Raw genomic sequence first — 14568 nt, forward strand, 5'->3', positions numbered from 1 at the left:
AGCAAGTAGGCAACAGAAAGAAGAGGCTTATGGAACCCAAGGTAGAAAGTCATATTTGGCTTGCTTGGTCAAAATGTATATAAGATTTTACTTGAGTACCAGACATTGTGTTTGTTTGTACTTGTAAAATGCCTCAAATAACCTTCTCCATTCATTTCTGAAATTTTGCAGTATATTCCAAGAATCACCAGCCTCTTCACTGCCTGGACGAAACATAACCGTCACCTCTACCATTCTTTACTTCCAATGGGCAAGACATAGAAATGAAAGACTACAAAGAAGAACTCATATTTGAACACGTGATTTTGGGAACACATGCCACAGTGCTTTGTCCATATATATTATAGCTTTTGTTGAGGACTTGTAGTAAGAAATAATATTACACAAAAATAATTACTGATCACGAAATGAATTTTTCATTATCCCTTCTTTTTCTTTGGATCAGTAATTGTGTGTGTGTGTGTGTTATCTTCTAATAGGAGGAGAATTCTGGAATGTTCCCACGAACTGCTGGCATATGTTCAGTGTGTCTTGTGAAAGAAGAGAGATATGAGGAATCAGAACCCGTGTTATCTTTTTCTATTTATTAGCACTTCTCTCCTGTTCAGCTCAGGCCTCAACACAATAATGTAGCATTTTGGAGAAAAGATACAGCCTAATAAGCCAGAACTGGACACCAGAATAGAAAAGATCTCCACAGCTACCATGGATTTCCCTTTGGTGCTCAGGTACGTTGGAACAAAAGACAACCAGACACTGCAAAAGATCAACATGCTGAAGGTGATAAACTTGGCTTCATTGAAACTGTCAGGCAACTTCCTGACTAGGAAAGCCACAGTCAAGCTGATGATGGAGAGAAGCCCCATATAACCCAGGACAAGGTAGAACATGAGGGCAGACCCTTCATTACATTCGAGTATTATCTCTTCAGTCAGTGACACTGTGTCAAAATCTGGAAACGGTGGTGAGGTTGCTAGCCACACCATAGAAATACTTACTTGGATGAGGGAGCAGGAAAGGATAATTGAGTTAGCCAGTCGTTTCCCCACCCACTTTCTCATGCTGGACCCTGGTTTGGTGGCCATAAAAGCTACAACCACAGTGAGGGTTTTGGCCAACACACAAGAAACAGCCACTGAGAAGATAATGCTGAAAGCAGATTGACAGAGGAAGCAGGTGACCTTTGTTGGTTTGCCAACGAACAGCAATGAGGAGAGGAAGCAGAGCAGGAGAGCAATGAGAAGTATGTAGGTGATATCCCGGTTGTTGGCTTTGACCACAGGAGTGTTTTTGTGCTTAATGAAAATTCCTAAAACTACAGTTGTGTTGAGGGCTAAAAAAATAGCTATGGAAGCCAAACTAATTCCTAAAGGTTCATGAAAAGACAAGAAGCTTGGTGTCTTGGGAACACATCCATCTTGGTCTTTGGTTGGATATTGGCCACTTGGGCATTTGATGCAATCATCCATATCTGGAAAAAAGATGAAGAGAGACTATAACAGTGACAGTTGACACGAGACTGGATATGATATGGATTTTGTTACCATTTTTGATGTGGGAGCAATTTTGGGAAAGTTCATCAAGTTCAATTTCTAGTGCCAGTGCCTGATGTGGTGGTAATCCAAACACCCAGTTTAATATTTGGCTTTAATAATGATAATGATGATACTGACGATGTTGATTTAGAAATTAGATGTCTGTTTTTGCTCTAACCATTTAATCAAATAATGTACAATATAAATTTTATTTCTGTAGAATATTTTCAGCCATACAGGCAATGAGGTTGGTTTTTTTTAATGAATGAATTCCATCTAGACATTAGGAAGAATTTTCTAACAATTAGACAGTGTGTGTCTCTGGAGTGAATGGGAGAAATTAGGAAGATTGAGAGAGAGAAGAAGAGAGATAAAGAGGACCAAGGAGTGGCACTAACTGCCCTGAGGACTGAGTGTGGAATTCGAGGACCATAACTGCTCAGAGGCAGGTTGTAATGGGACCACCAGACATTAAATATCTTGCACAAAACAGTTGTGGGTGAGTCTTGTTTGTGGGGTGGGACGGAGCCTTGGCCAGTGCCCAGTTTGCTACCTGAATCCTCCCTATGGATAGCAAGTCCAGCTACTCCCACCATGGCCCTGATCAAAGATAGATTAACAATTTTATTTTCTATCCAATCCCTGACTTGGTTTTGCATTTGAAGCTATTATGGCTTGCATAATAGACAGTTTTCACAAGGACAGACAAGGAAAAGATGCCACTAATGAAGACTCTTATGATTCCACCAACACTTGACAACCAAACCATCTGAATTAACCATGAATGATGATGCGGTACACCACCTACCCCTTTGGCTGGAAATCTTCCCTTCTGGGCAAGGCACACAATCGTAGCAGCAAAATGTCTCCCCTTCCTTCTTTTTCTTATGGTAGCCAGGGTTGCAGAGGTCACTGCACAAAGAAATGGCCTCCATCTATGCAAAAATATGAACGAGGATTCAGGCAGGAGAAGAAAGCAGATAAAAACCCTCTCCAGTTATGCCATGAGGGTCATTTGAAGTGCCTTTCTGGGATGAGGAAATAGCTTTTTATGAGACTCCCTTAGATGTCTAACAGATTCTAATGAATACCTGGACAATTTTTCCCATGGCTTAACCTATATGGACAATATATAGTTGTTTGAAAATTTTGTATGGAATAGGGGGATGTGGAAATTACTGTTTTAATTGTTGTGAATTTCATAAATAGCATGGTAAAGGAACAGAATTGCAAGCTTCATTTTTTTCAGATTCCCAGCATGTTACAAAACCCCAGTCTCCCCCTGGCAATGTGTTCTCTTTCCCTTTCCCTCAACCGCAAGGAGTACCGAGACAAACTGGGTAGTAACCCAGAAAATCAATCGGTATCTCCTGTCAGATGGCTTTTCTGTTTAGAGACTCCACCTTGCTGCCACCTATCCTGCTTTGCGCCTACAAGAAAGCTTGGGAATGATATATCATACCTTTGTTATTTTGAGCTATCGCACTCAACAGATGGCAAGATTACCAAATAGTCATTGTGTGTTTACACAGATTTCTCTTTAGTATTTCAAGCAAAATATGGCCTTTAGTGATGACTGAAATAGGTGGTGTTGCTCAGAGAATGGAGTGCCACCTGAAAAAATCTTGGAATCTATACCTGGTTAAAACTGGTTTGCCACACAATCATATTCTCATGAACAATTAACTCTTGTCCTTCAGGAGCATTGAAATTCATCCTTCCAATTTTTGCCCTGGAGAAAGACTTATTTGGAAAGTAGACCAGATTCATGACATCATATCCATCTCCCATTTCCCTGTTTTCATTAAAAGACATGGCTTCTCCAGCTGAGTTGTTGAATGAAATGCCTTGAAGAAATGGGTGAACCTGGAGAAAAGGGGGCAGGGGAAAAGTTGAACTCTTAAGGCTAAGATTGATCAACTTCTTTACATCCAATAAATTTTGATGAAATCTCATAGAGACAGAGCTTGACAGAGCTAGCAGAAGATTGACATTTTACAGGTTATTGTTTATCACTATCCACATATCAGGATAAATCAGAATGGAGAAAAGGGAAAAATCAAAATCCTACATTCATCCTTTCCCCAGTTATATTTTGTGCCTTTTTACAGCATGTGCTAATGTATTGAGTGCAATAAAGGCACAATTGTTAGGATTACCTGCCAAGACTGGAGAATATGATGTTCCACACCTTGACCACTGTCCATTATTCTGTCATAGGATTTGGATGAGTGCATGGCATGCAACGCATGTGCCACAGCATAGACTGCGTTGTAGATACTGTAACTGTGACCTGTCATGGACAATTCAAAAATAGTGGCAGGAAGGCTCTCTAGTCTCTCCCCCCCGGTACATGTTTCATTGATCGTCACTGGCTCCTGAAGATTTGAATAAGAACAGTCAAAGGCTTGCTCCCAGAATTCTTTGAGAAAGCCATTTCCTTGGTCTTCATAAGGTTTTATGCCCTGAAGAAAGCTCTGAAATCCAAGAACTTCATTTGAATGAATGGCAAAGAAAATGGTCCCGTGGAAGAACTGTAAATCCCAGCCTCTTTGAAAGCCTGATAATGCAAAATCAGTCTGGGCTGTCATGATCCATATTTTTCTCAACATGTTAATTTCTTTATATTGAGGATTGCCTAGACACATAAACATGTTTAATGTTGAAAGTGTAATAGAATTTCCATAGAACAGATAAGTGTTGGCTTTTCTATCTCTGTAAGGTATATAAACATCAAAAAATAAATGACTAACATGACCCATGCCTTCCCAGTGGTACATAATGGGGATTCTGTGTATAAAAGCCAAACAGATTCCATTCTGAGAAAGCAGTGGCTCCAGGACCTTCAAGAAATGTTCTCCACTGTCGTCATCCACAGCAAAAAGCCCAACCCACAACCACCGGAAATGGAGAAGTAAGCGGATGATCCCCATATTCTGATGGGCTTCATGTGGGACCGTGCGGTAAAAGGAAGGGGAGTGTTTTTCATCTCTTTCCTCTGGGGCAAACAATCCATATGTCAGCTAGAAAGAAGTGTTCAAATGTATTAAACATGTTTCAGAGGACTGCTGATGCGCAGAGGCTTATATAAACATTCGGAAAAGGAAAGTGTAGTTTTGATAAGAGTCAAAATTAAATTGATTCTGCTCAGATTTTCTCTGAAAGAAATCTCAAGCAAGAATCTCACATCATAACGGTCTATCACACATCCTGAATAATGCATAGTCACTCCACTTTCAATGAGCTTCAACACTTGTTTGCATGTGGATTTTGCCCTTTCACAAAGTAAAATCTAGTTGCAAAGTTGAAAGTGGATTGAAAGTGTGTTATTTGGAATGTGTGAAAAAACCCAAACACAATCCGATTATCAGTGACATGCCAAGGATTCAGGCTGAGTTCTTTCACAGCAACCAACCGATTCATTCTCCAATTAACTGGAGATGTCAGAGATTGAACCAGTACCTAAGCAGTGGCTTTTCTTCTTAACCCCCTCATTTCCCACTCTATTCTGATTTCTATTTTCTTCACTTGTGTGCAGCAACTCTCTTTGGGCTTGGTTCTTTTTTGGCTTTCACACCTATTCCTCTTTCTTAAACCCAGGATACAACCATGAAAAGAAATGTTATTCTTTGTTCAATCCCTCCTTGTTTCTTCCACAGGTCTTACCTGTGGAATCTTGTAGAGGCTTAGGATGTCTGCCATGTGGAAAGAGACATCAGAGCTAAAGCCCCCGATGATAGCCATTAGATTTTTGTGAGCAACGCATTCATAATTTGGAAAATATCGATGCAATTTAGAGACTAGATCAAAAGTGGTGCGATAGGTCATCCTCATATCATAGTAGCTGTCATAGATGTGGAACCCGAGAGTGATGTTTGGCAAGATTCTGGGACTTTTGTTGATTTCATTTACAGCAAACGCCAAGGTCAGGACATGCTGGTGAAACTTTACCACCATACTGTAAACAGAGATATATGACCTTAAACAGGAACTTCTAATATTTTTCACAATAGTACTATATTCTGGATTTGGTTGTATTACTTTAGAATTAGCATTACCTTCCTTTATTTACAGATGTTTTCTGAGCTAATATCCTTCTTGTCCAGCACAAGCAAATGTTGTTACAGTATGGACCAGACTGGAACAGATCTCAACCCAGCATTCATTGGGCCATTCTAATTTCTGGGTTATGCAATCAGCCTACAAGCAGGTGTGCACATTCCCCCCCCCCACATCCTTTGATTTTTTTAATGTTAATGTGAGATGATCTTTCAGCTTCCTACATGATTTCTACAGAGCTTCACAATCTGAGAGGGGAATGGATGCATTTTGTCTCTATTGCCAATACATTGATATTGATACAGTCTGGTTTTAAGGTTTTTTTAATATATATATATATATACCTAATCTAGGCCACATGTGCACAGATATATTTTCAACTCCCTGTTTCATATTGTACAGTCACTATTTTTTCTAGACTATCATGAGCCAGAAGAAGAAGAAGAGATGGTTTATATGCCGACTTTCTCTACCACTTAAGGAAAGATCAAACTGGCTTACAATCACCTTCCCTTTCCCACAACAGACACCCTGTGAGGTAGGTGAGGCTGAGAGTGTGTGACTAGCCCAAGGTCACCCAGCTGGCTTCTTGTGTAGGAGTGGGGAAACAAAGCCAGTTCGCCAGATCAGAGTCTACTGCTCCAAACCACCGCTCTTAACCACTACACCACGCTGGTCCCAGACACTCACTACTCTTGGCAGTATTCTGGCTGTTGCAGAATAAATGAAAACAGCCTGCCCAGACAGAGTACAATGTAGAGGTGAGAGTTAGTGATTCAGTTATCCAAATCATGATACAACAGATTTGCCACTGTAACAGAAGTTTGAAGGGTGTGCTATTCCTCTCTGCTGCTTTTCTGAACAGGAAGAGTTCTTATTTCTGGATGTAATTTGCAAACTGAGGACCCCCGTGGCTCAGAGTGGTAAGCTGCAGTACTGCAGTCCAATCTCTGCTCAGGACCTGAGATTGATCCCAACGGAAGTCGGTTTCAGGTAGCCGGTTCAAGGTTGACTCAGCCTTCCATCCTTCTGAGGTCGGTAAAATGAGGACCCGGCTTGCTGGGGGTAAAGGGAAGACGACTGGGGAAGGCACTGGCAAACCACCCTGTAAAACAAAGTCTGCCTAGGAAATGTCGAGATGTGACATCACCCCATGGGTCAAGAATAGCCTGGTCCTTGCACAGGGGACCTTTACTTACTTAATTTGCAAACAAGCTTGAATTAAAAAAAAATTCTGAACGTGACTGAAAAAGAAGAGCACTGGGGTGGAATAAGAGTCCACCTTCTTTCTTTGAGGCTTGGTTTCCTTGTAAAAACCAATGGTAAGGTGTAAGTTTGGGCCAAGTTGACATGAGAAATAATTCACAAGAAAAAATATTTTCTTCAGGCTGTTGCAGAATAAATGAAAACAGCCTGCGCAAGACAGTGAACAGTCTTGTGTACACAGAAAGTTACTCAGACAATGATTCAAATCACGATAGAACAAGTTTGTCCCTGTAATAGAAATTTGGAGGGTGTGCTATTGCTCTCTTCTGAACTCCACTGGGGTGGAATCAGAGTCCACCTTCTTTCTTTGAGCCTTGGTTTCCTTGTGAAAACCAACGGTAAAGTGTAGGGTCGGGCCAAGATGACAAAAGAAATAATTCACAAGAGAAAATAATTTCTTACTATGGCTCCAAGTATAACTCCTCAGCTGGATGGTGACTGAAATCTATGTCATACAAATAGTAATATAACTGAGATGCCATTCCACCTATGAGAACATCTCCTGGCTGGTACCATTCATGTGGAACAGGGAGGGGATCCTTCATGTGACACGGGCTTGTGGCACCTGCTTGGTGTGCAATTGGAGGTAGCAGCAGCACTACCACCAGTGCAAACATCCTACCAGCAATGTGTGTCTTTCCTGTGCCTGTTTACAGCCTCATCCGACTTGCCTCGGGCTACTTTGGATGGCGATGGAGCCTTTCAAGAAACCTTGTAGAATGATTTGCATTTGTCATGTTCAAAGCTTCAGTGACTGAAATGTTGTGTCATGTCAGAGCAAAGATCATGTGATTGCACAAATGGATTGAACAGGCAGTGTGTCAGGGATCAAATTGTCCTGCAGAGAGGTCCTCTTCTCCGCTGTCAATGGATCAATGGTTTCATAACTATTTCAATGCTGATTGCTTTTTAGACCCTTCTGGACAGCCAAGGGAGATTTGGAGAGATCAAATTACAGTGATTCAGACAATTCCAGGGGGAAATAATTACTTCTGCCAATGTTGCCAGTGATGAATCTGTGGAAAGTTGGGTAGCAAACAGGGTTCATTTTTTTCTGCTCTTTGTAGAACTTTGTTCGACTCCTTAATGGGGACAAATGGAGCCAGGTTGAAGACTTACATGGTGAGCAAAGGTAAGGTGGGTTAAGACATTACTTTCAAATGGGATACAATGCTGAGCTTTCTTTATGCGCACATTTACTCAAAAAAATCTCAATTAGTTTAATGGACTGCCTGGGTATTTTTGTAGGGGTTTTTTTTTATTTATTTATTTAGAACATTAATCCTTTCCACCATATTTGCTAACAGTGGCTCACTGCTTCCATTGTGAAAGGAAGATTATTGCTCAGATCTACTCATATCTAGGGCAGGGATCCCAAATGTGATCCCCATGGTTGCCATGGCACCATTGGCACTATTCCTGGAACCTACCAACTGTTTTAAGGAAGTAGACTGGGCCAGGTGTGGCATTTGCCCAGCAAGGATACTAACTGGCCATTCTCTACAATATCACAGGAGCATGCCTATTACATTGGTTGGTGTGGAACAAAGGAAATATGCTGTTGCAGTTGTCTTGTTTGGGGGCTTCCTTAGTAGGGTTGCCAGGTCCCCACTTACCTTTGGCAGGAGGTTTCTGTTGTGGGGGGGTGCGCACACCGACGTGCCTCTTCCGGTTGTAAACTGGAAGTGCCACCTGCCATGCGTGGCTGCAGCGAGCGGCCTGCTTGCCCCAGGGAGGGCGGGGGGAGGGTTCCCGCTGGCACACGCGGATGCAAACTGGAAGCCCACTCACCCTGAGGAGGGTGAGGGATCCTGCTGGTGCGTGCAGCTGCAAACAAGCAGCCGGCTCGCCCCAGGGAGGGCAATGGGAGGGTTCCCTACTGGCACACACGGCAACACATCCTAAGGATGTGGATGCATCAAGCAGTGTATAAGGTCAAATGGCCAGTGTATAAGGTCAAATGAGCTGATAGCCACACTGTCTGGTTTGCCTGGAGACATTTATAGGTAGCGAGTAGGCAACAGAAAGAAGAGGCTTATGGGACTCAAAGTGGACAGTCATATTTGGCTCGCTTGGTTAAAATGGATTTAAGATTTAACTTATTCACCAGGCATGCACTTTATTTGCAGTTGTGAAATGACCCAAATACCTCTCTCCATTCATTTCTGACCTTTCCCAGGACATTCCAAGATTCACCAGCCTATTAAGAGCCTGAGAGAAATGTAACCATCGCCATTTTTATTCTTTACTAGCAATGGGCAAAACATAGAAATGAAAGATTATGAATAAAATCTCACATATTTGAACACCTGATTTTGGGAACAGATGCTACAATGCTGTATCAATACATACAGTATAGCTGCTGTTGAGGATTGATAGTAAAAAAAAGATATTAATGACAGTGATGAGATTTTTCCCCCATTCAACCTTCTTCATTGTTTGAATCTGTCATTGTGTGTGTGTATGTGTACCTTTTCCTCCAATAGGAGCTGAGATCTAGAATGCTCCCACTAACTGCTGACATTGTTCCAGCATCTCTCACGAAAGAAGAAAGAGAGATATTACGAATCAGTACCCTTGTTATCGTTTTCTATTCATTAGTACTTTTCTCCTGTTCAGCTCAGGTCTCAAAACAATAATGTAGCATTTGGGGGAAAAGATACAGCCGAGTAAACCAGCACTGGACACCAAGATAGAGAAGATCTCCACAGCTACCATGAATTTCCCTTTGGTGCTTAGGTACGTTGGGAAAAAAGACAACCAAACACTGCAAAAGATCAACATGCTGAAGCTGATGAACTTGGCTTCATTGAAACTGTCAGGCAACTTCCTGGCTAGGAAAGCCACAGTCAAGCTGATGATGGATAGAAGTCCCATATACCCCAGGACAAGGTAGAACATGAGGGCAGACCCTTCATTACATTCGAGTATGATCTCTTCAGTCAGTGACACTGTGTCAAAATCTGGGAATGGTGGCGAGGTTGCTAGCCACACCATAGAAATGCTAACTTGGATGAGGGAGCAGGACAGGATAATTGAGTTAGCCAGTCGTTTCCCCACCCACTTTCTCATGCTGGACTCTGGTTTGATGGCCATGAAAGCTACAACCACAGTGAGGGTTTTGGCCAACACACAAGAAACAGCCACTGAGAAGATAATGCTGAAAGCAGATTGACGGAGGAAGCAGGAGACTTTTGTTGGTTGGCCAATGAACAGCAAAGAGGAGAAGAAGCAGAGCAGGAGAGCAATGAGAAGTATGTAGGTGATATCCCGGTTGTTGGCTTTGACTATAGGAGTGCTTCTGTGCTTAATGAAAATTCCTAACACTACAGTTGAGATGAGGGCTAAAGAAATAGCTATGGAAGCCAAACTAATACCTAAAGGTTCATGAAAAGACAGGAAACTTAGTGTCCTGGGAACACATCCATCTCGGTCTTTGGTTGGATATTGGCCACTTGGGCATTTGATGCACTCATCCATATCTGGAAAAAAGATGAAGAGAGACCATAATGAGCTTTTCCACCAGACATATGGTTGAGGGCAGTGGTGGTATATCTTTAAGCTGGCCTCCCTTCCCTTCCTGCCCTTCTCCCCTTCCTATTTTCCTTTCCCCATCCCATCCCATTCCATTCTCCTTTCCTTTTCTCTTCCTTCCTCCCCTTTCCTCTTCAATTTCCCTTGCCTTTCACTTTCTGTCTATACATTAGGATGAATTTTCTAACAGTTAGAGCGGTTCCTCAATGGAACAGGCTTCCTCGGGAGGTGGTAAACTCCCCTTCCCTGGAGGTTTTTCAGAAGAGGCTAGATGGCCATGTCAGCAGTGCTGATTCTATGACCTTAGGCTGGTCATGAGAGGAAGGGCACCTTGGCCATCTTATGAGCATGGAGTATGAATCACTGGGGTGTGTGGGGGAGGAAGTTTGGAAATTCCTGCATTGTGCAGGGGGTCAGACTAGATATCCCTGGTGGTGCCTTCCAACTCTATGATTCTATTCTTTTTCCTTGTGTTTTTTTCCCTTGTCGTCCCATCTCTTCCCCCTTGAAGTATGATATCAATTTGAATGGTTGGGTAAAGACTGTATTGTAGAAACATTCCTTCCTATAGTAAAATAGAAGATGTGGCACCCTCCATCACAAAATGCAATGTTAACATTTTTAAATTGTATTTCAAATTTGGTATTTACTGTGTATGTATATCTATGACACTAGCAACCCTGACCCCTGTTCTGCCAGGGGAGGTTGGGGTATAAATAAAATTTCTATTCTATTCTTTTCAACAGAGATATTTGACATAAGATGGGATATGATACAGATTTCATGACCATGTTTGATGTGAGAGCAATGTTGAAAAAGTTCGATTTCTAGTGCTTGTGCTTGTGGTGGTGGTACTCCAAACACCCAATTTAATTTTTTGCTTTGATGATGATATTGAAATTTATGTTGATCATTTAGCAATTAGATCATTTTGTTGTTGTTGTTGTTACTCTAACCATTTAACCAAATAATATAGAATAGATGTTTTAATTCTGTATACTAAATTCATCCATGCAGGCAGTGAGGATTTTTTAAATGAACAACAAAATGTGTGGATTTATGGCCTACATGAAAATGTGTACATGTTGACCAAAACATTATTGGTTTGGGTATTCAAAGTGCCTTAAGAAATGTTGATATTGTAACAACTGTGATACAGTGCAGCACAATGGGTTGACATTTTCATTCACCTGTCCACTATTACTCCAAGGTTTCTTTCCTTCTCAGTTTCAGCAAGTTCAGACCGCATTAACATGTACTTAAAGTACTCTGTTCTTGAGTAGGAAGATAAGTGAGTGGGAACATCAGTATGCAGGTATTGAGAGAGAAGCTCTATTGGTATACTGGCCTGTGGATAAACTGAAGCATTGCCTGTGGTCTTTGGACATGACTGTATACAATGGCTGCAATAGATGAAAGAGAATAATCTTCCGATAAAGCAATTGGGTGGAATGGAGCCCTTGGGGTGGAATGGTGCCTTGGCCAGTGCCCAGTTTGCTACGGGAATCCTCCCTACAGATAGCAAGCCCAGCTACTCACACCATGGCCCTAGAATCATAGAGTTGGAAGGGTCATCTATTTCAACCCTCTGCACGATGCAGGAAATTCACAACTACCTCCCCCACACCCCCAGTGATCCCTTTCCTGTTCCAGATGGATTAACAATGTTATTTTACACATTACGTTTACCTGTATTTGTGGTTGATGTGTTCTATGACTATTTTTTATAATGTTCCCATTCTGTACTTTTGCTGAATTTGCTGGTCGTGGACCGTAATAAATACTTTGATTGACTGAACAATGTTCTTTTCTATAAAATTCCTGACTTGGTTTTGGATTTGAAACTATTATGGCTTGCATAATGGATGGTTTTCACAATGACAGTAAGCAGAAGATGCCACTAATGAAGACTGTTATGATTTCACCAGCACTTGACCACCAAACCATCTGAATTAACCCCAAATGCTGATGCATTACATCACCGACCCCTTTGGCTGGAAATCTTCCCTTCTGGGCAAGGCACACAATCATAGCAGCAAAATTTCTCCCCTTCCTTCTTTTTCTTATGATAGCCAGGGTTGCAGAGGTCATTGCACAAAGAAATGGCCTCCATCTGTCCAAAAATATCAACGAGGATTCAAGCAGGAGAAGTCAAGTTTTATTTTAATCTTTAGTAACTGATATACAAACAAAAAGTGAGCAATTAAAATGAAGTGATATCACCTACCAGATAGCTTGCAACAATAAAAACAAAACAAACCCCTCTCCAGTTTCTCCATGAAAATCTAATTCTCTACACATCTACTTGTATTGTTCAATTCAACGCATCAAATTATAGTCTTCAAAAATGCAATGTCTTACTTTGTACCTCTGATTTCTGTCAAAGTATTAACTTGAATCTTGAACTCAAGGTGATAGAGATCAGTTCATCTGGAGAAAATGGTTGTTTTGGCAACTGGACTCTATGGCATTGAAGCCCCTCACCAAACCACACCCTCCTCAGGTTCTGCCCCAAAAACCTCCCTCCGGTGGCGGAGAGGGACCTGGCATCCCTATATACAGTTATAGTACTTATCAATTTGGCACTTTAAATGTACATTTCTCTTTAGTATATGGCCTTTGGTGATGTCTGAACTAGGTAGCCTTGCTCAGATAATATAGTGGCACCTGAAATGATCCTGGAATCCATACCTGGCTAAAACTTGCTTGCCACACAATCATATTCTCATGAACAGTTAATTCTCGTCCTTCAGGAGCATTGAAATCCATCTTTCCAATTTTTACCCTGGAGAAAGACTTATTTGGGAAAGTGACCAGGTTCATGATATCATATCCATCTCCCATTTCCAGGTTTTCATTAAAAAACAAGGTTTCTCCAGCTGAGTTGTTAAATGAAATGCCTTGAAGAAATGGGTGAACCTGGTGAAAGGGGAAAAAATGTTCTGAACTCTTAAAGTAGAGATTAACCAATTTCTTTCCTTCTAATATATTTTTGACCAAGCATGATGGAGCATGCAGAAGATCAACATTTATCTTTCATTAGTATCCAAATATTAGGATAAATGAGAATGGAGAGTAAGGAATCATTAAATACTATGTCCATCTTTTCACCAGTTATATAGGTTATGGATATCTGTGCATTTTTACAGCTTATGCTAACATATTCAGGGCAATAAAGGCACTTGAGTGTGAAGATTACCTGCCAAGACTGGAGATCATGATGTTCCACACCTTGACCACTATCCGTTGTTCTGTCATAGGATCTGGATGAATACATGGTATGCAAAGCATGTGCCACAGCATAGACTGCATTGTAGAGGCTGTAACTGTGACCTGTCATGTGCAATTCAAAAAGATTGGCAGGAAGGCTCTCTAACCTCTCCTCCCTGGTACATGTTTCCTGGATTGTCACTGGCTCCTGAGGATTTGCATAAAAACAGTCAAAGGCTTGTTCCCAGAAGTCCATGAGAAAACCATTTCCTTGTTGTGTATAAGGTTTTATGCTCTGAAGAAAACTCTGAAATCCAAGAACTTCATTGGACTGAACAGCGAAGAAAATGGTCCCATGGAAGAACTGGAAATCCCAGGCCCTCTGAAGGCTTGTTAATGCAAAATCAACCTGGGCTGTCATAATCCATATCTTTCTCAACAAGGGAATTTCCTAATATTGAGGATTGCCTAGAATCATGAATATTTTGAATATTATAAGGGTCAAAGATTCTCCATAAAACAGAAATGTGTTGGCTTTTCTATCTCTGTAAGGTAGGTAAATATCAAAAAATAAATGACTGACATGATCCATGCCATTCCAGTAGTACTTATTGGGGACTCTGTGTATAAAAGCCAAACAGATTCCATTTTGGGCAAGCAGTGGCTCCAGGACCTTCAAGAAATTTTCTCCACTGTCATCATCCACAGCAAAAAGCCCAACCCACAACCACCGGAAATGGAGAAGTAAGCGGATGATCCCCATATTCTGATGGGCTTCATTTGGGACCATGCGGTAAAAGGATGGGGAATGCTTTGCATCTCTCTCCTCTGGGGCAAACGATCCATAGGTCAGCTAAACATAAGTGTACACATATATTAGGTATGTTTCAGAAAGACTTCCGGAGTACAAGTGCTTATATGAACATGTTTTCAAGGAAAGTGTTGGTTGATAGGAGTTAAAGCA

The 14568-nt window shown here is 41.4% G+C and overlaps 1 protein-coding gene and 1 pseudogene across 1 annotated transcript; both read right to left on the minus strand.

The window, feature by feature from the left end:
• Nucleotides 1-569: 569 nt before the first annotated feature.
• LOC130490229 (vomeronasal type-2 receptor 26-like) lies at nucleotides 570-5492 on the minus strand. Its single transcript, XM_056864054.1, has 4 exons — nucleotides 5202-5492; nucleotides 3695-3913; nucleotides 2344-2470; nucleotides 570-1471 (listed from the first exon to the last, which is right to left on the minus strand). The coding sequence occupies exons 1-4, from the start codon at nucleotides 5490-5492 to the stop codon at nucleotides 570-572; spliced, it is 1539 nt and encodes a 512-aa protein (XP_056720032.1).
• Nucleotides 5493-9440: 3948 nt separating this feature from the next.
• Nucleotides 9441-14394, minus strand: LOC130489777 (vomeronasal type-2 receptor 26-like; annotated as a pseudogene).
• Between the last annotated feature and the right edge of the window lie 174 nt (nucleotides 14395-14568).

The sequence above is a fragment of the Euleptes europaea genome, chromosome 18, assembly GCF_029931775.1.
Source record: "Euleptes europaea isolate rEulEur1 chromosome 18, rEulEur1.hap1, whole genome shotgun sequence".
Classification (NCBI taxonomy): Eukaryota; Metazoa; Chordata; class Lepidosauria; order Squamata; family Sphaerodactylidae; genus Euleptes; species Euleptes europaea.

Excerpts from the sequence above, each read along its gene's own strand:
- LOC130490229 (XM_056864054.1), bottom strand. The coding sequence starts at position 5,492 with ATGGTGGTAAAGTTTCACCAGCATGTCCTGACCTTGGCGTTTGCTGTA. Across the intron at positions 3,914-5,201 it reads GCCTCTACAAGATTCCACAG|GAGCCAGTGACGATCAATGA; the intron begins GTAAGACCTGTG and ends TCAAATCTTCAG. Across the intron at positions 1,472-2,343 it reads GAAGATTTCCAGCCAAAGGG|ATATGGATGATTGCATCAAA; the intron begins GTAGGTGGTGTA and ends TCTTTTTTCCAG.